Source organism: Myxocyprinus asiaticus, chromosome 28 (genome assembly GCF_019703515.2).
Source record: "Myxocyprinus asiaticus isolate MX2 ecotype Aquarium Trade chromosome 28, UBuf_Myxa_2, whole genome shotgun sequence".
Taxonomy (NCBI): Eukaryota; Metazoa; Chordata; class Actinopteri; order Cypriniformes; family Catostomidae; genus Myxocyprinus; species Myxocyprinus asiaticus.
In genome coordinates this window covers 36,055,001-36,080,970 of record NC_059371.1, presented here as the reverse complement: position 1 = coordinate 36,080,970, position 25,970 = coordinate 36,055,001, and the positions used below count along the sequence as shown (strand labels likewise).

Below are 25,970 nucleotides of genomic sequence, written 5' to 3'. Positions count from 1 at the left end.
TTTACATATTTTTTTTTTTTTTACCTATTTGGAGTATTTTGTTATATTGTGTTCGTATATAGATTAGTTTTAAGTATCATACTAATTTCGAATCATTAATCTACTCAAATCAAACCTTTGATTAAATATAAAAATGTGCTGTTGTTTTCTTTGTGAATAATGTCAAAATGTGAAAGCAACTCTATTAATGGTTTTTTTTTAATTATTATTATTATTTCTGTATTTATATATTGTTCAGTTTATTTATAAATACAAGTTCATACCTATATCTTCTGATATTTATATTTGAAAATGTAACATTGTCACATGTTCATGTTTGTATATGGACTTAGAAGATGATTATATTTCAAAGGGACCAGACTTGCATTGTGGGATCCGTCAATCCAATAGGTGGCGCAATCAGCAGTGAGTATGTACACGTCCATTACCGTAGAAGAAAAAAGTGACGGCAGCCTACAAGCCAAAGTCATCCACAGTAACGCTGCTGTTGAAGTCATGTCTGAGAAAGAGCTTGGCCAGAAGTGGGACCGCTGCCTCGCGGACTGTGCTGTCAAAGTCGGTAAGAATTTATTTTCATTTCAAAATCAGTTTCAGTGTCAGGTTGGTCGCGTCTGTGTAGGGCACACAGGTCACAGATACGACGCTTACACACTGGCTGTATCACAAAATCTAGTGAGCCACCTACAGTTGAAGTCGGAAGTTTACATACACTTAGGTTGAAGTCATTAAAACGCATTTTTTAACCACTCCACAGATTTAATATTAGCAAACTATAGTTTTGGCAAGTCGTTTAGGACATCTACTTTGTGCATGACACAAGTAATTTTCCCAAAAATTGTTTACAGACAGATTGTTTCACTTTTAATTGATTATATCACAATTCCAGTGGGTCAGAAGTTTACATTCACTAAGTTAACTGTGCCTTTAAGCAGCTTGGAAAATTCCAGAAAATGATGTCAATTTGCTTCTGATAGGAGTTGTACCTGTGGATGTATTTTAAGGCCTACCTTCAAACTCAGTGCTTCTTTGCTTGACATCATGGGAAAATCAAAAGAAATCAGCCAAGACCTCAGAAACAAAATTGTGGACCTCCACAAGTCTGGTTCATCCTTGAGAGCAATTTCCAAACGCCTGAAGGTACCATGTTCATCTGTACAAACAATAGTATGCAAGTATAAACACCATGGGACCACACATCCATCATACCGCTCAGGAAGGAGACACATTCTGTCTCATAGAGATGAACGTAGTTTGGTGCGAAAAGTGCAAATCAATCCCTGAACAACAGCAAAGGACCTTGTGAAGATGCTGGAGGAAACAGGTAGAGAAGTATCTATATCCACAGTAAAACGAGTCCTATATCGACATAACCTGAAAGGCTGCTCAGCAAGGAAGAAGCCACTGCTCCAAAACCGCCATAAAAAAGCCAGACTACAGTTTGCAAGTGCACATGGGGACAAAGATCTTAATTTTTGAAGAAATGTCCTCTGGTCTGATGAAACAAAAATTGAACTTTTTGGCCATAATGACCATCGTTATGTTTGGAGGAAGACGGGTGAGGCTTGCAAGCTGAAGAACGCCATCCCAACCATGAAGTATTTGGGGGGGTGGCAGCGGCAGCTCAATGTTGTGGGGGTGCTTTGCTGCAGGAGGGACTGGTGCACTTCACAAAATAGATGGTATCACAAGGAAAGAAAATTATGTGGATATATTGAAGCAATATCTCAAGACATCAGCCGCTAAGTTAAAGCTCTGTCACAAATGGGTCTTCCATATGGACAATGACCATAAGCATACCTGCAAAGTTGTGGCAAAATGGCTTAAGGACAACAAAGTCAAGGTATTGGAGTGGCCATCACAAAGCCCTGACATCAATCCAATAGAAAATTTGTGGGCAAAACTGAAAAAGCGGCCTACAAACCTGACTCAGTTACACCAGTTCTGTCTGGAGGAATGGGCCAAAAGTCCAGAAACTTATTGTGAGAAGCTTGTGGAAGGCTACCCAAAATGTTTGACCCAAGTTAAACAATTTAAAGGCAATGCTACCAAATACTAACAAAGTGTATGTAAACTTCTGACCCACAGGGAATGTGATGAAAGAAATAAAAGCTGGAATAAATAATTCTCTCTACTATTATTCTGACATTTCATGTTCTTAAAATAAAGTAGTGATCCTAACTGACCTAAGACAGGGAATGTTTTTATGATTAAATGTCAGGAATTGTGAAAAACTGAGTTTAAATGTATTTGGCTAAAGTGTATGTAAACTTCTGACTTCAAGTGTACATAGGCAGCATTTTGGTTATCATATCTGTGTTTGGAAAGTTTTAATAGATTCCAGCGTTCCAAACATGCCAAAAATGCTGCCTAGGTAGGTGGCTCAATATTTTAGACACAACCAATATTTTTGTTTATGTTAATTGTTTATGTTAATACTCATATAATAAAATTGTTTCCTTTTGTCCTGTAGGCGCTGGTCTGGGTATAGGAATTGTGTTCTCAGTTGTGTTCTTCAAGCGTAAGTACTCTACTACGTTTAAACCTGAAAAACTAATGTATTTCTATATACACATATATAATTAAACTATACGTTACATATCCCGCTTTGAACTGTTCTTGCAGGCCGGACGTTGCCCATTGCGTTTGGCACAGGACTAGGTCTTGGCATGGCATATTCCAACTGCCAGAATGACTTGAGATCACACTATCAGCTGCATAGTAATGTTGCTAAGGTGTGTATGTTTTGTTTTGAGGCAGTCAGTGCTCTCTTATGATCACATCCAATCATTACTTCGCAGTTTAAGGCTACGTCCACACTAATCCATTTAAGTTTGGAGCTGTTTACATTTCCCTAAAGTCATTGTTTTCCAAAGTATGCAGAAATGGAGAGCATTTTTGAAAGTCTCCGTTTTCAGTGGAAGTGTATGTGCATGGAATTGTCCTAAATGTGAAAGTACAAAAACTTCCTAAATGTTCCTACAAATTATTTATAAAATGTGCAAATGGAAAACTTTCAGTGACATGCATATTCCCATTTAAATATGTGCTTTCACATCTGTATATTATTGATTTTTGGTCTTTTGTTTTAATGTTTATAAAAAAAAAAACATCTCTGCACTTGATATTTACTACATGACTATATACATTTGCAAATACGGATATAGTCCTTAGACCTTATTCGTCACCATTAACCAGCATTAGAATTGTGTTCATCATCTTATTATTAAAAAAAGCAACATTTGCCTCCTGGAATTGATTTATCAGGCATCCCCCCCTCCCTTCCTAAGAGACCTACTTTTCTGACTCAAATATTCAGACACTTAAAGATGTGAAAATGATCTGTAGAAGTGTTTTAAATCCTGATGGCCGTTTTCTCCTTTTTTTTTTATTTTTTATTTTTTTTTTCAGGAGCAGTAGAATTGCATCAGCTATGGATTCTGTCTTCTGCCTTGCTTTTCCTTCATTTACTGGACATGAAGCCTGACACAGAGTGGTTGACTCCCTATACTCCATAATATCTATGTTCTTCAACAGGACAGCCTGTATTTATTTAATAAAATGTTAAAAGATATTTGAATTTAGAAGTTTGCTAATGATTAATTTAATGTGGTTTATTAAAATGTTATCTAAACATTGGTACGGCCCTTTTCATGCGTTCAGTATTGCCTGTACGCTCCTAGTGATGGCGTGGGTGCAGCAGCTGCTGTCATCTGGCTTTTTATCCAGGCCTTGATGATTTTCAGCACCTTTTAAAGTAGTGCACTTATTGTTTTAAACTAAAAGCTGGACAAACTGGCAATGTTGGCATGGTGACAATTTTCCCCAAATGAAGGTTTTTTTTTTTGTGCTTAAAATTGCACTTTTTTGAACTGGTGGTTTATAGACAAAGGTATAAGTGAGAATTCTGGCCAATATATTAAACTAAGTTCCATGCATTATGTGATGTGAATTTAAATGGTAGTTAATTTATTATAGAAATAAGGCTTCAATAAGACACCGTGGGAGTAAAGCAAATAAGTCTATATAAACATTTTGTCCTGGAATAAACTTGAAATCCATATCAAAACATCCTTTTCCAATTCTCATTGTCAGATTTTACATTTAGATCGCTCCAAAACAGCAAAGATACTTTCATTTTCCATTCTCACCATTAAAGGGATATTCTAATTGAAACAAGTCATACTCTATCCACATTATTTTTTGCATGCTGTCAATTAGCACAGAAAATAATTACAAACTGCATTTGTTAGCAAAAAAAAAAAAAAAAAAAAGGCATTGAAAATTATGCACTTGCAATGTAAGTCTTTAGAGGAAATGTACTGTACAACATTAATTTTTATTAATTTCTCCACTTGGGCAACTGTACTGTACTGTAACTGTTTTTTATGGCTCTTGTAGTTTGAGGAATGTTTTAAAAAATATATATATTATTGGCAACAGTACTAACCTACTGCCATAGGTACAAGACATGGTAAACATACAGGAAGGAAAAAAAATAACGTTCACATTTTTGTAATTTCGCCAAGTAATCACAAGTGTGCTTTTTTTTTTTGTTTTTTTTTTTGTTTATTGTCTCATACAAATTTCCGTAAACCCGTTGTTAGATGTTAAATGCTTCCCTCAATTAACCCTGAATAATGATTGGCTGTGAATGTGCATAAAGTCGCATTAAGTGTGCAATGCTCAGACACGCTTTATGCCCAACGGCCAAGTGCGGATCCCGCAGGCACCCTGAAGTGGGCGATACAGGGATTAAGAGGGCGCAGGGAACAGCAAAGACGCCAACCCAGTTACCTCTAGTGCACTCGTCCGCTCACTTTTACTCAATTACAGCGACACAATTACAGAATAAAGAATGCCGAGCTCATAAAAATGCATAGAAGGCAAACAGAAATCCACCTTAATGGGAAGAACCAAACTGAGAAAAGTTTGGTTTTTAATTTACTCATCTAAAAATATCTCCACGGCAGTCTAGCACTTGCAAGGCTCACTCTTTTTCTCTTCACACACTCTCGTACCAAAGCCCACCTCTCAGTTGCCCTCCCCCAAAGAGTGTCATCATGACACGCAGCTTTGAAATACTCTGACAGGCACAGAATTGCTCATACTGGTGCTAAGCATTGAAGAAGCCAGACTATTGACAAGGAAATGTGTCATTTTATTGCTTTGATCATCTCACGTTAACAAATGGACTGATAGCAGCTGAATATCTTTTCACTGATGTGACAAAGGCACTCCGAGGTGATGAAATAAGCAACCTTGCTAGGATGGAAAGGATTACTATTAACGGGACATATTGATCTTTTTCATCATCCGAGGTGGTCTCCTTTAGATTTGAGTGAGGTGACCCACAGATCATCTATTTCACATTCGGCATTACTCTCTCAATGCACTTGAAAAATGCTGGATGTGTGCTGGCTTCATTGAGACCAGAGGAAGCGCACACAGTCCTATTCAACTCCCCAATGATGAGCAGCTCACCTATCCCTCGAGTAGATGCCGCATCAGGTGCAGATCCCAATCTTCACAGGAGCTTCAATGACAGCAGCACTTTCGGTGAAGTTTGGAGCATCAGTGGCAGTGGTCCATGGCTTCTCGCAGTCATGCTGTCACTCATAATTCTGGTGACAGCATGTGGGAACATTTTGCTGATTGCCTTGGTTTTTGCACATCGGTCACTGCGATGCACCTCCAATTGCTTCCTGGTGTCCCTGTTCCTGTCGGACTTGATGGTGGCTCTGGTTGTGATGCCCCCTGCTATGCTCAATGTGCTGTGCGGGACTTGGGTTCTGGCTCCTGGCTTCTGCCCCGTCTGGCTTTGTTTCGATGTGATGTGCTGTAGTGCTTCCATTCTCAACTTGTGCGTCATCAGTCTAGACCGCTACCTCCTCATCATCTCTCCACTGCGATACAAACAGCACATGACCCCACCCCGTGCCTTGCTTCTTGTGGGTGGGGCTTGGGGGTTGGCAGCCCTCACTTCCTTCTTGCCAATCAAGATGGACTGGCACAGCTTGGGACGTACGCAAGACCTTTCCGAGCATGATTCTGCCAACATCACAGTCCCGAGGTTGAGTTCCTTTTACCCCTCCTTGTACTTCCACCGTTCCATGTTGGGAACGCCGTCCACACAGTGCCGCCTTCGGGTGACTCTTCCCTTTGCCCTTGTGGCAACCTTTCTCACCTTCTTCTTGCCCTCCACGGCCATCTGCTTCACCTACTGCAGAATCTTGTTGGCGGCCAGAAGACAAGCTCGACAGGTGGAGGCTCTTACTCATCCTCCGTACCCTCATCACTCACCCGGTGAACCATCCCGTCCTCCTTCTCCAGGTCACGCTGTCCAGGATGGAGATGACTACAGCCATCCTGAGCCACTTGTGTTACAGCATGCCCCGGTGAGATGCAGAAGTAACAAGTCGGAGAAGCAGTGGGATGGGAGTTCAATGTGTCATGGGGCAACAGTTTAAATAGAGTTACCGCAAATAATATGACAAATTTTGGTGCATGCATTGCATGTTTTATGTGGGTACAGTGCTGTGAAAAAGTATTTGCCCCATCCTGATTTCTTCTGTTTTTGTGTACATTTTTTAAACAATTTAGGATGAGATATAAACTAAATCTAACATAAAACAAAGGCAATCTGAGTAAACACAAAATACAGTTTATAAATGATAATGTTATTTATTGAAGCAAAAAAAGTTTTCTAATAACAACTAGGCCTGTGTGAAAAAAGTATTTTTTTAGTTACTAAATCCCCAAATTTATGAATGCAGTTTCATAGTGGGGTTCAACTGGAGTAGACACACCCAGGCCTGATTACTGCCAGCCCTGTTCAATCAACTCAACACCCAAATAGAACTTTATCAGCAGCATGAAGTTGGCTAAAAGGTCTCACCCAGTAGCACACTATGGCAAGGTTGAAAGAAATTACAGAAATAATGAGAAAAAAGGTGAATGAAATACATCAGTCTGGGAAGGGTTACAAAGCCATTTCAAAGGCTCTGGGACTCCAAAGAACCAGAGTGAGAGCCATAATCTTCAAATGGAGAAAACTTGGCACAGTAGTGAACCTTCCCAGAAGTGGCAGACCTTCCAAAATTCCTCCAAGAGCACAGTGACGACTCATCCAGGAAGTCACAAGAAAGCCAAAGACAACATCCAAGGAACTCCAGGCCTCTCTTTCATCAATAAAGGTCACTGTTCATGACTCTACTATCAGAAAGACACTGGCAAAAAATGCCATCCATGGAAGAGTGGCGAGGCAAAAACCACTGCTAACCCAGAAGAACATTAAGGCTCGTCTGAAATTTGCCAAAACACAACTTGATGATCCTCAAACCTTTTGGGAGAATGTTCTGTGGACTGATGAGTCGAAAGTGGGACTGTTAGGAAGACAGGGGTCCCGTTACATCTTAATGTAACACAGAATTCCACAAAAAGATCATCATACCTACGGTCAAGCATGTTGGTGGTAGTGTGATGGTGTGGGGATGCTTTGCTGCTTCAGGGCCAGGGCGACTTGCAATAATTGAGGGAAACATGAATTCTGATCTCTACCAGAAAATCCTAAAGGAGAATGTCCGGTCATCAGACCGTAAATTGAAGCTCAAGTGCAACTGGATTATGCAGCAAGCATAGGAGTAAATCCAACTCTGAATGGCTAAAAAGAAGCAAAATTAAAGTTTTGTAGTGGCCTAGTCAAAGTCCTGACTTGATCGAGATGCTGTGGCAGGATCTTAAAGGGCAGTTCATGCTCGAAAACCCTCCAATGTGGCTGAACTACAGTAGTTCTGCAAACAAGAGCAGAACAAAATTCCACCACAGCGTTGTGAAAGACTTAACTCCAGTTATTGGAAGCATTTGGTTGCAGTTGTTGCTGCTGAAGGTGGCACAACCAGCTATTAAGTGTAAGGGGGCAGTTAGTTTTTCACATGGGTGATATAGGTGTTGGCTAACTTTTTTGCTTCAATAAAAAAATATATATGTATTTGAAAACTGTATTTTGTGTTTACTCAGGTTGCCTTTGTTTTATGTTACATCTCGTTTGAAGATCTTAAACAATTAAGTATGAAAAATACACAAAAATAGAAGAAATCAGGAAGGGGCAAATAATTTTTCACAGCACTGTATGTGTGTGCTTGAATTCTTCCTAAACTAGCTTTGAGCTCTTATCAGGCTTAGCCACTAGAGTTTTAGAGTGCTTGCATTATCAAATATTCTAGCCTATTTTTTTTTTATTGTCCAATTGTCTATACAGGTCAAGTTTACGTGATACTTGTCATACTTATGTACAAAATCCCTCTAAACAATTACAAAAAGAAAGGTGAAAGATAAGAAGCTGAAAAGGAATGGAAAGAACAATTTTAAAGGCTGGAAGAAAGTACTGACTGACTTGACAAGGGTGTCAAGAGTGCAAAAAGGGATTTGAAAATGGGGGGGGGGGTAGAACTGTTCAAGAGAATAGAAAAGACCTTGTGAGGCACTGTCACTTTCAAGAGCTTTCATCTAAGGGAGGGCAACATAAATAATTACTCCAGGCCAAGGTAACATCACTACCCATCTCTCGGCAGGCAAATCACTGTGAAATCTCTATGAATACATTTTTCTCGGTCTCTTTCTCTCAGTTGTCAGTGAACAGCGAGCGCAGATTGGCACACAGGCAAAGGAAGAGGGCTCTGAAAGCCAGTCTTACTCTGGGAGTACTCCTGGGTCTCTTCTTCAGCGCCTGGTTGCCCTTTTTCATTACCAACATGGCACAGGTCAGTCCACAAAACACCTTTTTAAGAACCATCCCCATTTACGTTGAGTGAAAATCCATTTGTGGAACTAAACCTTACCTTAACCTTAAAGCACTCTACCAATTAAAATGGCAAATTAAATCTAAGGAAAAAGAACACATTGACAAAAGAAAGATCTATCTTTAATTGAGCAATTATTCTATACCCTGCTCTGAAGCTTTCAACAAACCCGTCCCCCATCTGTGTCACTCATTTCGAGCTTCTGGGCAAGCCTATCTCTAGCCTTCTTTCACACACAATATGGTGTGTGAATAGCACTCCATCTCTGTCTCCTACTCTCCCTTTCATAATTCGTGGCATCCCAACCTCCTCTTCCGATGAACTAGACATCTTTGACCTTTTTCCGCCTCTTTGGTATTGACGTCCTGATCTAAGACCTTTTCTTCTGTACATTCAGGCGGTGTGTGAGTGCATACCACCTTCCCTCTTCGATGCCATCACCTGGTTGGGCTACTGTAACAGCACAATGAACCCTATTATATACCCCCTGTTCATGCGGGACTTCAAGAGGGCATTGGCGAGACTTCTACCCTGCTCTACTCAAGCGCCCCGTAGGCCATCACCGCCACTTTCGCTTTCGCTACGCAACTCAGGAGAACCACAACTACACACCGAACCCCCCTCCCTTGGGTCCGACCCACCTCAGCTACCTGCGACAGCTACGGATGCAGTTAACCTTTTTGATGCAGAACACGGCGGGATCGACTTGCCTCTGCTGCTACCTAATCAAGTCGATACGTTGGACGACTGATATGCCAGACAAAAAAAAAAAAAAAAAAAAACTATGGATGGGATGAAATGGGTTTAGCAGAAAATGTGTTAAGGCATAATGTGCTTAATAATGATGGGATAAGTGTTGAGATTTTATGGACTGTATTCGTATTCTTGCCAAATCAGGAAGACTGTTTCGTTCCTTGAGGCAGATCACAGTGACTGTACGTTTAAAATGGGCTTATCGCCAGCTTCATTCATTACCATAACAACCACAACAACAGATGGATAAAGCAGACGAGAGCGAAAGAAATCTCACTAATACCTCACACAATGTCAAGTGGGTTGTCCATGGATCTGTAATTCACGTCTTAATTAAACAACAAACCACTCCTAATGAAGAGTGCAAGAGTATACACAAAATACTGATAGTTTTCCCATAGCAATTTATAACAGACTTTAAATGACATTTTAAAGTCATTAAAATATATATTATATTAATTAGAAATTAAATCTAGGAATAACTTAATATTAATGGACAATTTCAGACTGATAAAAACATCATGGTTCCAGTTGCATATGGGTGAATCACACGAAAACATGTCTAGGTCATATTTCAACCCAAAATCAAAAGAAATATATATATATATTTTATTTTTTTTTTTTACAAAAATGTAACATTTGACAAACATAAAGATTTCTTGCCTTATGACATTATTTTCATCAAAACTAAGCACATTTCCCTCTCCAAACTGTCATCATCGTAATACATCTAGGCATTTTAATAATCGTTTCTTTTTTTTTCTTTTTTTTTTTTTCAAACTTCATTACTCATTTAATTTTTAATTATTCTGAAATGGCGATTCTTATTAAAATCTCATTACTGTAATTTATTTAAAATAAAATGTGATGTTTTTTTTTTTTTTGAAATCAGCATAAAGTCAGTACAACAAATACTACCATGATGTATACAATTTTATATTTAAATAAAAACCTTATTTATTTTTTTACAGTAATGAGAAAGATTTTGTTTGCATTACGATAATGAGAATTTGGGAGAATATGAGACGATGTATAATGAGAAATGACAATATGCTTAATTGTCATGAAAATAAAAATTTTCATAGTACTAAAACATGCTTGATTTTCTTTAAGCAAAATAGAAAATCTTTTTGATTTTGGGGTAAAATATGACCCAGACATGTTCTTGACAGGTCTCGTGAGATTCCCCTTCATATTGTTTGTCAGGTTCTATGAGTTAGGAATTATGGGAATGCCATGATGTCATTGTTCTTGGCTCAGAACACGCAGGTTTGCCATTGGCTAATTGGTCCCGTGCGTCAGTGTGTGATTTGTAGCTCGCGTTTGTGTGTTCAGTAGTCCAGTGTGTGTCATTCCAGTCCCATGACGTTTGCTCAAAGTCCGTGTCACTCTCACCTTCTCCGTCTCTCCGATCCTTGCTTCCTAGGGCACATGAAAAACGATCGTCCGGCTGACATGTGTCCGTGACGTCATCACAGTCATTGATAGAGTCCAGTAAATCAGATATATCCGGGATATCCCAGCCATTCTCAGAGTCCTTCCTCTCGTACCCCCCTTTGTCTTGAGTCTTTATGCATTCATACACATTTGTCTTTGTTGTGTCTGAGGGATCTTTTGTTGAAATGTCAATTGGTGGTTCCTCTTTGGCTCCACTTTGATCATCTGTCACAGACTCTGTTATGCCAGGTTCTTCCTGAGATAAATTAGCTATGTGCAGTTTGCCACTCATGGCTCCAGCCTCTTCCCTGGTTGGAACCCCCACTGCCACAAGGATTGTGTCCATCTGACGCATGTAATCCAGGTGTCCTTTTACCTAGGAGGAGGTCAGAACATACTAAATACTTACAGTAGTGTGAATCCTGCTTAAATCTGAAAATACTACTAACAGTCAATCTAACAATTGTACAATGCTTGCAAGGCAGCACTGCATTGATTTCACTATGTAACACAATTTTTGTTCATGGGTAGTAAGTGTTATTTCCTAATTGCTTATGCCTCAAATGTATAGAAAATGGCTATTATTCCCCACAAACTTTGCTTTTGTGACCAGGACAGTGATATTTTGAAATTTACCAATTTCCAATGAGAAAACGGGCGAATTCGTGTATTTTCGTTCACATAAAGTCAGAAAAAAAACAACATATGAATCCAAAATCCTTCTTTATCTGTGGTCTGACGAAGACACCAGCTTTGACCTTTGCCTCAGACAGCTTAGGGAAGAAGTCTTGAAGGTACTTGAAGGCTGCCGACTCCTTATCTATAGCTCTGACCAGTTGTTTCATAAGGCCCAATTTGATGTGCAGTGGTGGCATCAGCACCTTCCTGGGGTCCACCAGTGGCTCCCACTTGACGTTGTTCCTCCCCACAGAGAACTCGGTCCGCTGTGTCCAGTCCCGCCTGTGGTAGTGTGCCTTGGTGCCTTGGTGAAACCTGGTAAAACCGCCTTGGAGACCCATCAGGAATGCCACCATTTTGAAGTCTCCTATGACCTACCAGCCGTACTCATCATACTTCAAGGCGTCCAGCAAGGTCTTGATGCTGTTGTAATCCTCTTTGAGGTGCACCGAGTGAGCCAGGGGAAGAGACGGGTACTTGTTACCATTATGGACCAGCACGGCTTTGAATATTACTTTAGTATAAATACATGTTAATTTGGATTTCTTTGTTGTTTTTTCTGACTTTATGTGAACGAAAAGACACAAACCTGCCCGTTTTCTCATTGGAAATAGGTACATTTCAAAATATCACTGTCCTGGTCACAAAAGCAAAGTTTGTGGGGAATAATAGCCATTTTCTATACTTTTGAGGCATAAGCAATTAGGAAATAACACTTACTACCCAGAAAAAAAAAAAAAATGTTTCCTCAAACATTCTCTTTTTTATTTATTTTTAGACTTTAAGGTATTTAAGATTAAAGTTTGAAAGCACTGTTAGAATGTTCAGCATTCAAAACTGAACAGAGAAAGATGACTCAATTTAAGGCTGAACAATAAATCTAATTAAAATCACGATAAGACAATTATGAATGTTTTATGTGAATGTAGTGTGTGTTGCCTCCGTTTTTTTAACACAAGGACTTGCAGTGATTTCAACATTTGCTCATTCAAATCACAAATGAGAAAATTCCAGACTGAATTTTTTGAGTTTTTTTCTTTTCACTACAAAAAATTCTTAATTAGTATCTAAATATTCTTAAAAAAAAAAAAAAAAAAAAAAAAAAGATAGATTTACTTGACAAGCAAAATGGCATAAGATATTAAGTCTTGTTTTCAGAGAAATCTGACAAAATGTCATTAAACTTTATACTTAAAAAGTAAGAAAAATACATTTGTTTTCCCTTTGAATTAAGTTTATTTTCTTACCTTATTGGCAAATAGTTTTTTCTTGTTTTAAGCATAAACCTCACTAAATTAGTTAGATTTCTCTGAAAACAAGACTTAATATCTTTGTCATTTTGCTTGTCAAGTAAATGTATCTTGTTTTAAGAATGTTTAGATAGTTTAACTGGAAAACAAGACAAATATACAAATTAAGAAAATGATTTTTTGCAATTCCCATCCAAACTGACATCTGAGTTTTAAAGGAGGATTCAGGCCATTAATCATTTAAAAAATAGCGTTTAAAGGGATAGTTCACCCAAAAATGAAAATTCTCTCATCATTTACTCACCCTCATGATATCCCAGGTGTGTTTGACTTTCTTTCTTCAGCAGAACACATTTGAATAAAAATAGTAAAATATCTCAGCTCAGTAGGTCCTTAAAATGCAAGTGGATGGTGATCAGACCTTTTGAAGCTCCAAAAAAAGAACAGTCATCATAAACGTCATCCATACTGACTCCAGTAGTTAAATTAATGTCTTCTAAACCAACACGATCACTTTTGGTGCGAAAAAGTTCAATATTTAAGTACTTTTTAACTGTAAATCATCGCTTCTAATTTTAAAAATGATTTATGGCCTGAATCCTCCTTTTAAACTCAGAGATGTCAGTTTGGATGGGAATTAAATTACAATACAAGCCTTTTGTTTATCAAACACTGCAAAAAATAATTTCCTAATTTGCATATCGGTCTTGTTTACCAGTAAAAATATCTAAACATTATTAAAACGCACTGGTACACGATTTCCGTCAGGAAATGCAAATCTAGTTGCTAACTTACATTTCTTCACATGTCAGATGAACCTGCATTTCTTCACATACCTCACATTGCAGTCGCATATCCTGCGTTCCTGAACTGAATACCTTGCCTTTTCATTCAGTCAATTTGGCTAATCTATATTATTATTATTATTAATTACATGAAAATCATATTACTGCTTACACAAAGCAGCAATAAAATGACTGCTATGACATGATAGAAGATGTCCATGCATGTTGAGTCCTGGGTCAAGGCTCGTGGGATGTAACCCGTATTCAGAATCTTTGAGATATGATTCATCCTTATCTTGGATTACTGCCTTTTCTTCCTTCCTTTTTTAACAATCAGTCACATGGTCACTGCAGAGGCCTGTTGACCACCGACTGATCTGTTGCTCGGTGTCACTCAGAATGGATCGATTTACATTCAAGTGTCTTGAACTTTTCACATTTGTGTTTTCCATAAAATGATACTTTTCAGGGTCTTTATTCGGATGTGCATTAATACAATGTTGGATTTTAGGACTCGCCTTGAATACCAACGAGCAACTTGCTACGACAGTAATTATAGTAATTGTAGCCTTTTGTGGCTGACAATTTAACAATAGCTTTTGTATTCATGGGAGGGGGGTGTTCTGCAAAAAGCTTGAAATACTTATTTTTCTATAAAAAGTAACTTCAGATGATTTTAATTCTTTACCAACTGTAATTAAATTAAACTTTGCAATAATGTAATGTCATGACATTGTGGAGAAAAGTTATTCATAGTCGCAGACATAATTTGGAATAAGAAGACACATTTGCTTACCACTGATGAAAGATCCACGTTGATTATTTTGCGGTCTTGCGAATTGATTGGCTGTAGCCCTGCAACGGACAACTGGACGGATGAACTTCTATACAGGAATCCAAGAAGCCAATCTCCTCTAAAAAATAATACAAAAAGAAACATTTAATAATATACTTACAATTATATTTACATATACTGGCGGCCAAAAGTTTGGAATAATGTACAGATTTTGCTGTTTCGGAAGGAAATTGGTACTTTAATTCACCAAAGTGGCATTCAACTGATCACAGAGTATAGTCAGGATATTACTGATGTAAAAAACAGCATCATCACTATTTGAAAAAAGTCATTTTTGATCAAATCTAGACAGCAGCCATCACTCCAACACCTTATCCTTGAGTAATCATGCTGAATTGATCATTTGGTACTAGAAAATCACTTGCCATTATATCAAACACAGTTGAAAGCTATTTGGTTCGTTAAATTAAGCTTAACATTGTCTTTGTGATTGTTTTTGAGTTGCCACAGTATGCAATAGACTGACATGTCTTAAGGTCAATATAAGGACAAAAATGGCAAAAAAGAAACAGCTTTCTCTAGAAACTCATCAGTCAATCATTGTTTTGAGGAATGAAGGCTATACAATGCTTGAAACTGTCAAACAAACTGAAGATTTCATACAAAGGTGTACACTACAGTCTTCAAAGACAATGGACAACTGGCTCTAACAAGGACAGAAAGAGATGTGGAAGTCCAGATATACAACTAAACAAGAGGATAAGTACATCAGAGTCTCTAGTTTGAGAAATAGACGCCTCACATGTCCTCAGCTGACAGCTTCATTGAATTCTACCCGCTCAACACCAGTTTCATGTACAACAGTAAAGAGAAGACTCAGGGGTGCAGGCCTTATGGGAAGAATTGCAAAGAAAAAGCCACTTTTGAAACAGAAATACAAAAAGAAAATGTTAGAGTGGACAAAGAAACACAGACATTGGACAACAGATAACTGGAAAAGAGTGTTATGGATCTTAACCCCATTGAGATTTTGTGGGATCAGCTAGACTGTAAGGTGCGTGAGAAGTGCCCGACAAGACATCTATGGCAAGTGCTACAGGAAGCGTGGGGTGAAATGTCACCCGAGTATCTGGACAAACTGACAGCTAGAATGCCAAGGATCTGCAAAGCTGTCATTGCTGCACGTGGAGGATTTTTTGATGAGAACTCTTTGAAGTAGTTTAAGAAGTTCTGAATTTCTTTTTTCAAATTGTAATAGTCATTTTTCACATTATTAATGTCCTGACTATACATTGTGATCAGTTGAATGCCACTTTGGTGAAAAAAAGTACCAATTTCCTTCCATAAGAGCAAAATCTGTACATTATTCCAAACTGGCCACTAGTGTATTTAAATTTGATAACTAGGTCTCGCAATAGATACATATCAAATAATTAATTACGATTAAAATCTTGACTTTTTTTGCTAATGTGTTGACACATTTAGAAAATATGTGTCAAAGATGCTTTATTTATGAGCACAGAAGTCCTCTGGCGGCTCTCTCATTAACGTTAGTACTATCGACTATATTTCAGACTTATTGAGCCTCAATGATAATTAAATTCTACCATTCAAATACTGCAAATGGCTTTACTTTTGTTGAAAGTCAAATTTGGGGTAGCAAAATATTGCCATTAAGAAGGCCTTTCTACATAATTTACTGATAGACTCTTTGAAGGATTGTAGTGTGTGTTGCCACTATTGTTTGCGTGCCAGTGCTTTTTTTTTTGCCATCCGAATCAACCAGGAGAAAATTCTGGACTGAATTACTGATGTTTTTTTTTTTGTTTTTTTGTATTTCACCCACAAAGGAAAATTCTCTCATCATTTACTCACCCTCATGCGATTCCAGATGTCTATGACTTACTATCTTCTGCTGAACACAAAGATTTTTAGGAAAATATCTCAGCTCTGTAGGTCTTCACGATGCCTTTTAACAGATATATTGTGGTCTGTTCTCACCCAAAACCTATTAGATCACTTCAGAAGACATGGATTACTTTTATCCGTCCTTTATGTGCTTTTTAGAGATTCAAAGGTCTGATCACCATTCACTTGCATTGTGTGGACCTACAGAGCTGAGATATTCTTCTAAAAATCTTTGTTTGTGTTCTGCAGAAGAAAGAAAGTCATACACATCTGGGATGGCATGAGGGTAAGTAAATGATGAGAGAATTTTCATTTTTGGGTGAACTATCCTTTTAATTCTAAATGTCAAGAAATAATTTTTCAAATCATTTAATTCTAACCCAAAGTATAGCACAATTAATAAGCCTGTCTAACCTGCAATATCCATTAACAATCTTCCCAGCCACGACCCTGGACAGCCGCTGCCAAGTTTTCTCAGATCCGTCCACGGGGGCTCCGAGCAGCACCACGTCTTCCACCACACCTTCACTACCTGCTCGATAATAAGACAATCAGCTCTTTGTGATCAGATTCTCATTTGCAGCTTCACACTTCTCAGATTCCATCTTTCATTTGACAGACAAAGACAGAACACGAATCAGTCTCGCTTGCAGGAAATTCAGCCATGTCCACTTCTCTCATTTGGACATTTCTTGAGGAACTGTGCCCAGTTGCATAAAGCACCATAAGTTTTTCCCTCAAGTGTAATACTTAAGGCATTATTTCCCCTTAACTAAGAGAATGACTTGAGGGTGTTGTATATAATCACTTAGACACTTCTCTTGGGTAAGGGAAACTGTTAAGGGTTTTACTACAGTGAACCAGGTTTTACCGTAATAAAATTCTACTGTTACCATGGACACATTCGTCATGTCCCTACCACTGATCTATAATATAGACATTTGAGCAATTTTAACACAAAGAATACTTTTCATTTTAGTGACTAATAAAGTTTCTCAGTATCATTATTGATGTGTAAATTATTGTCCGACCTCTTCCAAATTAGTGCATAAACAGCATTTTCACATGGCACCTGTTAATTATCTCACCGCTGTTCTGGATGCACCCATTACAGTCGTTTGTGATAACTGCAGATTACGGCATAAACATTTTTAAAACTCATTTTCTGGAGGTTACACGAGCAGATTTTCATTTGTTTCTCAGGTACAATCCTCAAAATTAATACATTTTAACTTTATTGGTGTACACATTTTTCTGTGTGAATTAAAAAACATCTTGAGTTCATCATAAGGAGCAATTAATGGAGGATTTTGCTTTTATGGCCGATGAGTGTCCACTTCAGGAAGACACCTTTGACAGAGAGTAGTGAGGTGAATTTGAGGTGTTAGATGTGATATTAGATTGCCTTTCGTCATTTTTAGCGATTCCCCATAGTAATCCTGTACTTGCTTATCACCAAGATGGTCTAAAAAGCTCTCCATATCAAGAAATAATTGCATTGGTATGCTGTACTCTTCAACTGGTTCTATAAACTTTGCCATTCTCCATTTTTTTAGAAACCTTGTAACTCTTAGCCAACACTTAAGGTGAAGTTTTACTACCCTTAAGGTTTACTTAGGAAAATGGCAGTTAAGGGGCTTTATGCAACACAAACGGGAATTCTTAAGTAAAAAAGGGAAATTGAAGGAGATTGTGATGTTTTACCTATAAAGATCCTTAAGTAAAACTTAAGGGTTGTTTTCTGCAACACCATTAAATTTAAGGGAAACCTTAGGGCGATCTTAAGGGAAATTTTCACTTAAGGTGTTTTATGCAACCGGGCACAGGCTCTTAAAGGAATAGTTCACCCAAAAATTACAATTCTGACATCACTGACTCACCCTCATGGTTTTCCAAACACGTATGACTTGATTTCTTCTGTGGAAAACAAAATGTTGGTCTTTTCTTCACACAAAGCTATCATATGGCTTCAGAAGACTTGGAATATAGCACACACATTTTATGGACTACTTTTACAATGGTTTTTTTTTTTTTTTTTTACCCTTTTAGGAGCTTGACAGCACCTGGTCTCCATCCACTTTCATTGTATGGAAGAGAGTGGCTCAGACATTCTGCTAAACTTCTCTTTGTGTGTCCACGGATGAAAGAAATGGGTTTGGAATGACACGAGGGTGTGTAAATGATGACAGAATTTTCATCTTTTGGTGAACTATCACTCTAAAGACAAAGGAATGTGGCGTAATCCTCATGGACTATGTCAAATCAATGTATAGAGTGTACCTTGATCATTAGCAAGCTCCTCTAGGCAGAAGTAGATGACACGTGCTCCGAGACTAAAGCCAATTAGACTGACCGGGCGCTTTCCCTGCACAAAGATGGGAAAGGACATGATGGATAGTTAAACACATACAGTACATTTTATTCAAATATTTCAATCTGTGCTGAGCTGAATCTGAAATAATCTGGAAGAAGCTTTAATCTCAGTCCGACTCTAACCTGCTGCCTGCTCCGCAGAACCTGGGCAAGGTGTTTCCCCACCTCTGCAGAACGACTCAGGCACACTCCCCAGGGGTTGTCGATCACACTGGCTACAGCCAGCAGAGAGGCCGGCCATGTCAGAGCGGTTACTATACCTGAGCATGGACAAAATAAAGAGGTTACATTTTTTGGAAGTCTATTGGATAAAAGCATCCGCTAAATGACAAAACTGAAATGTAAATGTAAGTTTTGGGCTCTTTAAAACACTGAAATCATTATCTTAATCAGTATTTTTGTTTTGTTGTCCAGTAAAAATATCTAAACATCCTTGTTTTCCAATTTACTTGGAAAACAAATCTATGTAAGATAAGAAGACTTTGTTTTTTTTAGAGAATTTATGGTGGTTTCTTCAACTTTGGGCACTTTCATATCCTAGGGGTTGATTTTTATTCAAACGAACCGATTTCCACAACCAACCCCCTTTTTGTTATATGAAGGTATCATTAAAACTGAATTGGAATATTTATACCAGGTCTTCGTCATTTATTTTTGGTATTTTTCAAATGCCTTTTATGCACAGATTTGACTGTTTTAGCCTTGTTTACATTACACTATAAAAATCCATCCATCAAATTATTACGTTTCAAACTATGACAATATAAACAAAGAGTGAAATAAACAGAAACAAGGACACAATGGTGGTGGCTGTGGGGATTGAACCAACAACCTTCTGCTTACCAGTTCAGTGCTTTAGTCCACTACACCACCACCTAAGAAAACTAAGAAAATTGTGTTTTGCCAAACTACACAAAAGGAGTAGAAATTTTATTGAATTGTGTTTAAGATGCATTAAATGTTAGCTATGAAATTACCCTTAGCAAGACAAAGGCATCAGCCTTTTCTTTTCTTTTCAAAAACATTAAAGATGTCATTTCCATCACCATCATTTCCACCACAATTTTATTAAACAATGCAGAATTTGGGGGCCTGGGTGGCTCAGCGATTATTGACGCTGACTATCATCCCTGGAGTCGTGAGTTCAAATCCAGGGTGTGCTGAATGACTCCAGCCAGGTCTCCTAAGCAACCAAATTGGCCCGGTTGCTAGGGAGGGTAAAGTCACATGGGGTAACCTCCTCATGGTCGTGATTAGTGGTTCTCGCTCTCAATGGGGCGTGTGGTAAGTTGTGCGTGGATCGCGGAGAGTAGCATGAGCCTCCACATGCTGTGAGTCTCCGCGGTGTCATGCACAGCGAGCCATGTGATAAGATGCACGGATTGACTGTCTCAGAAGCAGAGGCAGCTGAAACTTGTCCTCTGCCACCCGGATTGAGGCGAGTAACCGCGCCACCACGAGGACCTACTAAGTAGTGGGAATTGGGCATGCCAAATTGGGGAGAAAAGGGGATAAAAAAATAAAAAAACAATGCAGAATTTGAGATACGCCGTAATGTCACTGTAATGACACCGTAGTTGGAATTTTCATGACTTTCTGAAAAAAATAGCACAAATCTCCCTTGACAGTTGGACATTTTTAGTAGATCCATTATTAAAATTAGTGAGAGTGATAAATGTTTTATTGAGACTTTACTTTCAGAAGTAAAGTACTTTCACAGTGACCGAAGTTGAACAAACACAATATCTTGAATTAAGTTTACTTTTCTTTCCCCATTGGCATTTTTTTTTTCATGTTTTACACATAAACTTCATTAAAGTTTGTTAAATTAAAGCTTAAAACAAGAAAAAAAAAAATAATAATAATTTTTCAAAAGCTAGTGTATTTATTAATCATGTCGACAAAACGGATTATGGCTCTCGACTACACAATTCAAGAACAGCATAAACAAGGAAAGCTAATGCATTTTGTGTGCACTTGTTATTTTCCACTTACAGGTATACAGTCATTGCCTTACATATCACAAACTATAATGTTAAACCATAACTGAACAGAGGCAGTACAGTGGAACAGACATACCTGAGAGCACAGTGTATTTGAGGGCCTCCTGGGCCACTACACTAACAAGCCCATCCCATAATGAGTCCAGAATAGAGCCCAGGTCCAACAGGTAACGGGACTCCCATTTCAGACAGTACTGCTCACCGCACGCTCCAAGACTGGACCAGGGGGCCTGGAACGAACCTGGACATAATAATGACAGGCAATTGTCTCTTAACCTTATATTGTGTCAACAATATTTCATGGCGATTTTGGGTTTATAAGATTAATATCTACTATAAGATACAGAGTGGGGTTCAAAAGTTTAAAAAAAAATAATTGTAACAAATTATATTTTCAGCATTACCATTTGAATGCATGTTGAAAAATTTACATGAATTTCAGAATTTCTTAGTATTTTGCTTAAATGACAGCATGCACTCTAGCTTCATGGACTCCAGAAGTTTGTGCAAAATCTGATGATCCGTGTTATCCAGCGTGATTGGAGAATGTTTCAAAGAGCTTCTTGTGAGCTTCAGTGGAAGCGAGGAAATCTAACTGACTGCACAAAGGAGTTAAAATGGTCACAAATTTGCTTACATTTGATTGGTGAACTAGAAATAGTGCAGAATCAACTGTAACACATTGTATTTATTATTTATAGTCATTCAGTTTCTTCATTTTTTTTATTAATTTTAACATTATTTTATTGTTATTATTAATTATCTTAAACTTTATTTCCTTGTTTAAATTACATTTTGAATCCCAGATTTTCCATTGTGGGCTCAGACTTTTGAACTACTTCTAGAAAGTAAAGTTTTCTTCAAAGTAAAACTCGTGTAAAGTTGAGAGCACAAAAAGATGATGTGGTTGTTTCAAGGAGCGCAATACGACGATACTTGAACAAAAATGAGCTGCATGGTCGAGTTGCCAGAAAGAAGCCTTTACTGCGCCAATGCCACAAAAAAGCCCAGTTACAATATGCCCGACAACACCTTGACGTGCCTCACAGCTTCTGCCACACTGTACTTTGGAGTGACGAGACCAAAATAGAGCTTTATGGTCACAACCATAAGCGCTATGTTTGGAAAGGGGTCAACAAGTATTGTGCTCCTTGAAACAACCACACCGTCTTTTTCCAGAGCCGCCTGTATTTCTCCTGAGGTTACCTGTGGGTTTTTCTTTGTATCCCGAACAATTCTTCTGGCAGTTGTGGCTGAAAACTTTCTTGGTCTACCTGACCATGGCTTGGCATCAGGAGATCCCTGAATTTTCCACTTCTTAATAAGTGATTGAACAGTGCTGACTGGCATTTTCAAGGCTTTGGATATCTTTTTATATCTTATCTTATTTCCATGTTTATAAAGTTCCATTACCTTGTTATACAGGTCTTTTGACAGTTCTTTTCTGCTCCCCATGGCTCAGTATCTAGCCTGCTCAGTGCATCCATGTGAGAGCTAACAAACTCATTGACTATTTATACACAGACACTAATTCCAATTTAAAAAGCCACAGGTGTGGGAAATTAACCCTTAATTGCCATTTAAACCTGTGTGTGTCACCTTGTGTGTCTGTAACAAGGCCAAACATTCAAGGGAATGTAAACTTTTGATCAGGGCCATTTGGGTGATTTCTGTTACCATTATGATTTAAAAAGGAGCCAAACAACTATGTGATAATAAATGGCTTCATATGATCACTATCCTTAAATAAAAGACATGTTTTTGCATGATCAGTCATACTTTCAAAATCAATGCCATAATTTCACAATTTCTGCCAGGATATGCAAACTTTTGAGCACAACTGTACATGCATCACAGGAGATTTTAGTCAATTTTGTCATTTTGTTTTCTGAAAGTCATGAAACTTTTCAGCAGTGTCATTCATACAAAAAAAAAAAACATTTTAGCCTATTTTTAAGATTTACGCATTTAAATTTCTTAAAAACAAATACATCAAATTGAATGGTGTAATTTTTATGAAAATTAAATTACTAAAACTTTTTATTTTAAAGATTACTCAATTCAATTTGATGGACTTTCTTTAAGAAATGAAAATTAATAAATCTTAATTAAAAAATTGAGTGTTTAATGGAATTTCATGGTTTAAATGCTGGTGATGGAAATTACATTTTTGAAATAAAATGGCAGATTTTTTTGTCTTGCTAATGCTAATTTCATAGCTACCATTTTATGTATCCTAAATACACATAAGTAAATATTTGTTTTCACACTTTTTGCATAATTTGTGAAAATTACAGCTTGATTGGAAATGACACCCAATAAAAATATTCTGTTCACACGTGATATTTATCTTGAATTTTCTTTTCTATATCCACCCACCCCCCCCCCCCCCAAACATCACTTGTCTCATATTTCATCTTAAGCATGACACCTTTGTCGACTTGGTTAACAAGTAACTTTTAACAGAAAATGTGCTGTTTTGATAGTGCTTGGGTGATCCTACATTGAATAGAAGGACTCACTGTATTTTCCGCTGCAGAGCCAGCCTGTCACAGTTATAGTCAGGTGAAGATGCTTTCCAGGACTCAATGGAAGAAACTCAAATTCCTCGATAGCACCAACACGCTTATTCATTTTATAGCCTGAACAAAATGAGTAAATAAACCTTCAGTTTATTTCAATAAAACATTTGTATATCATGGATATTGAATTTAAATAACAATTAAAGAGAATGAAATCTGAAAAGAAAACAAAGACATGCAGAACACACACATGCATGACTATATCTGATTAAAAAAAAAAAAGCAAATGAATCAGCCTTATAATGCATTCTGCTAGATTATATAAGGCTCCATTTTAACCTGGGAACTGACGGCATACTGCACCACTAATCGGTTAATCTGCTATCCAGTTAAATCACCAGTTAAATATGCATTCTGCATTCTGTGATTTTTAGAATTGTATTTTTGAAAAAGAAAATATAAATAACTCACATGAGATGAAGACTACTTTATCAGTCTTTTTTTTTTTTTTAAGCTGCTTTATTCTACACACTGTGCTGGGGGCATATTTACGAGTGCCGCCATATTGGGATCATATGACCGGCTATTTTACAACTGCTCTGAGTATGGCTCCTCAAATTCGATTTTAGAGTTCGAACTGTCTGTTTTATAATTATACAATCTATTCTTTTCAAGAATGAAAGGCTCACCTGTTAACCCAGCCCCTGCGGCTCCAAACAGAGAAGCCATGATGGCAATGCCCGTGGCCGATCCCAACGCAGCAGCACCACCTGCTCCCAGAACTGCACCCGCCCCAGCAGCCACCAGGGGTGCTGCCAACCCCCCTGTCACACCTGATACAAAGACATGCATCCATGATGATAAACAACAGAAAATCAACTGCACTCTCACTACATTTTTGTAATTTATTATTTGTCTACTAACAATGTCCAACAGTGTATGTACATGTCATTTTTTTCCCACCACAGTGTCATTTCCAGCACATTTTAAAGGTGCTGTAAGCGATTTTTTCATGGAAAACTATGCAAAAAATGTTCCTACTCCCTTAAAGATGTTAATGAAATAAGTGTCCTGAGATATCTCACCGGTCTCTGTGACAGCTGTAGACTTTGTAAACAGCAAACGAAAATGTGTCCACAGATCACGGACATTGACGCTTTTCACCTGTCAATCATTTTGCTCGTTCTCATAGTGTTGTATTTGAAGCGGGTCACTGAGGCTATGTTTCATAATGTTTGTCAGTTGAGGGCGCTATTGTGCCACTGTTGAATTTGACAGCCACAGGAACAAACAATGCAGCTCTTTTGCTCGGTTTTGATCTCAAAATAATCTTTGGAGGGCGGGGTTTTGGAATGAGAGCGCGTGGCTAATTCAACGGCTCAGACACGTGAAAGCTTTAGAATGCTAAAATCGCTTACAGCACCTTTAAATTCTATAATGTGTTTAAAAGAATTCTGGGGGGGAAATAACGGTGATGGAAATTACATTTTTTAAATAAAATGGCCAAAATAACAGCTTGATTGGAAATGACACCTGGTAAAAATATTCTGCTCATACATGATATTTACTTTGAATTTTCTTTGTTTTCTTCACACATTGCTTGTCTTTTATTCACTTGACTTTTATCACCTTGGTTAACAAGTACACTAAGTTTTGAACAACTTTGGTGGAAATGAAGCAACGTCATCAATTAAAAAAAAAAATATACAAAATAGGGGCCTGGGTAGCTCAGCGAGTAAAGACGCTGGCTACCACCCCTGGAGTTGTGAGTTCGAATCCATGGTGTGCTGAGTGACTCCAGCCAGGTCTCCTAAGCAACCAAATTGGCCTGGTTGCTAGGGAGGGTAGAGTCACAGAGGGTAACCTCCTTGTGGTTGATATAATGTGGCTCTTGTTCTCGGTGGGGCGTGTGGTGAGTTGTGCGTGGATGCCGCGGAGAATAGCGTGAAGCCTCCACACGCGCAATGCTTCCGCGGTAATGCGCTCAACAAGCCATGTGATAAAATGCGCTGATTGACAGTCTCAGACACGGAGGCAACTGTGATTCATCTTCCACCACCCGGATTGAGGCGAGTCACTACACCACCACGAGGACTTAAGAGCACATTTGGAATTGGGTATTCCAAATTGGGGAGAAAAGGTGAAAAAAAAAAAAAAAAAAGACAAAATACTTTTCTTAAATTTGCTCAATAAATATTAAAATGGTTTAGGTTTATTTTACTAATTGTTTAGATTATCATAGTTTTAAACATGCAATAAATGTTTTGTTTTTTTCATAGTTTTATATTGAAAGTCTTAGTCAGGGACAAGGTTAAAACGGTAAAATCTGTGCATAAAACATGTTTGAAAAGTAACAAAAATCAATGACAAAGGCCTGATAAAAAAAGACTCCAATTCAGCTTTATTATAAGCTTCGTTTAACAAAAAGAAGAAGAAGAAAAAAACAATCTATTCGTTTGAATAAAAAAAAAAAAAAAAATCGATTCTTGGGACATGAAAGTGCCTGAAGTTTAAATACACCCATATACATCATGATAGTATTTGATGTACTTAATTTATATTTGTTTAAATATAACACCACATTGCATTAATTGTTGCTGGTTTATTTACAGTAGAAAAGTACGTTACTACAGTACTGAGAATCACCACTGAGAATAAGTAAAACAA

The 25,970-nt window shown here is 37.9% G+C and overlaps 3 protein-coding genes across 4 annotated transcripts in view; 2 read left to right on the top strand and 1 right to left on the bottom strand.

Annotated features, from left to right (window-relative positions):
- Window positions 1–396: 396 nt before the first annotated feature.
- LOC127418850 (MICOS complex subunit MIC10-like) lies at window positions 397–3,577 on the top strand. Its single transcript, XM_051659712.1, has 4 exons — window positions 397–559; window positions 2,471–2,518; window positions 2,623–2,732; window positions 3,409–3,577. The coding sequence occupies exons 1-4, from the start codon at window positions 412–414 to the stop codon at window positions 3,415–3,417; spliced, it is 315 nt and encodes a 104-aa protein (XP_051515672.1). The 5' UTR covers window positions 397–411; the 3' UTR covers window positions 3,418–3,577.
- A 627-nt stretch (window positions 3,578–4,204) lies between these two features.
- LOC127418855 (5-hydroxytryptamine receptor 6-like) lies at window positions 4,205–10,015 on the top strand. The gene is made up of 3 exons (XM_051659715.1): window positions 4,205–6,395; window positions 8,625–8,759; window positions 9,196–10,015. Exons 1-3 carry the CDS (start codon window positions 5,388–5,390, stop codon window positions 9,547–9,549), a joined length of 1,497 nt encoding a protein of 498 aa, XP_051515675.1. The 5' UTR covers window positions 4,205–5,387; the 3' UTR covers window positions 9,550–10,015.
- A 517-nt stretch (window positions 10,016–10,532) lies between these two features.
- Window positions 10,533–25,970, bottom strand: part of tmco4 (transmembrane and coiled-coil domains 4) — a 31,252-nt gene continuing 15,814 nt past the window's right edge. For both annotated transcript variants that reach the window (XM_051659565.1, XM_051659566.1), the window contains 8 exons: window positions 23,993–24,136; window positions 23,304–23,423; window positions 20,858–21,022; window positions 18,902–19,038; window positions 18,686–18,770; window positions 16,820–16,937; window positions 14,498–14,615; window positions 10,533–11,364 (listed from right to left, as the gene is read on the bottom strand). In XM_051659565.1, coding sequence (XP_051515525.1) covers window positions 10,768–11,364; window positions 14,498–14,615; window positions 16,820–16,937; window positions 18,686–18,770; window positions 18,902–19,038; window positions 20,858–21,022; window positions 23,304–23,423; window positions 23,993–24,136 — 1,484 coding nt within the window. In that variant the 3' untranslated portion in view covers window positions 10,533–10,767. The remainder of the gene's footprint in view (window positions 11,365–14,497; window positions 14,616–16,819; window positions 16,938–18,685; window positions 18,771–18,901; window positions 19,039–20,857; window positions 21,023–23,303; window positions 23,424–23,992; window positions 24,137–25,970) is intronic.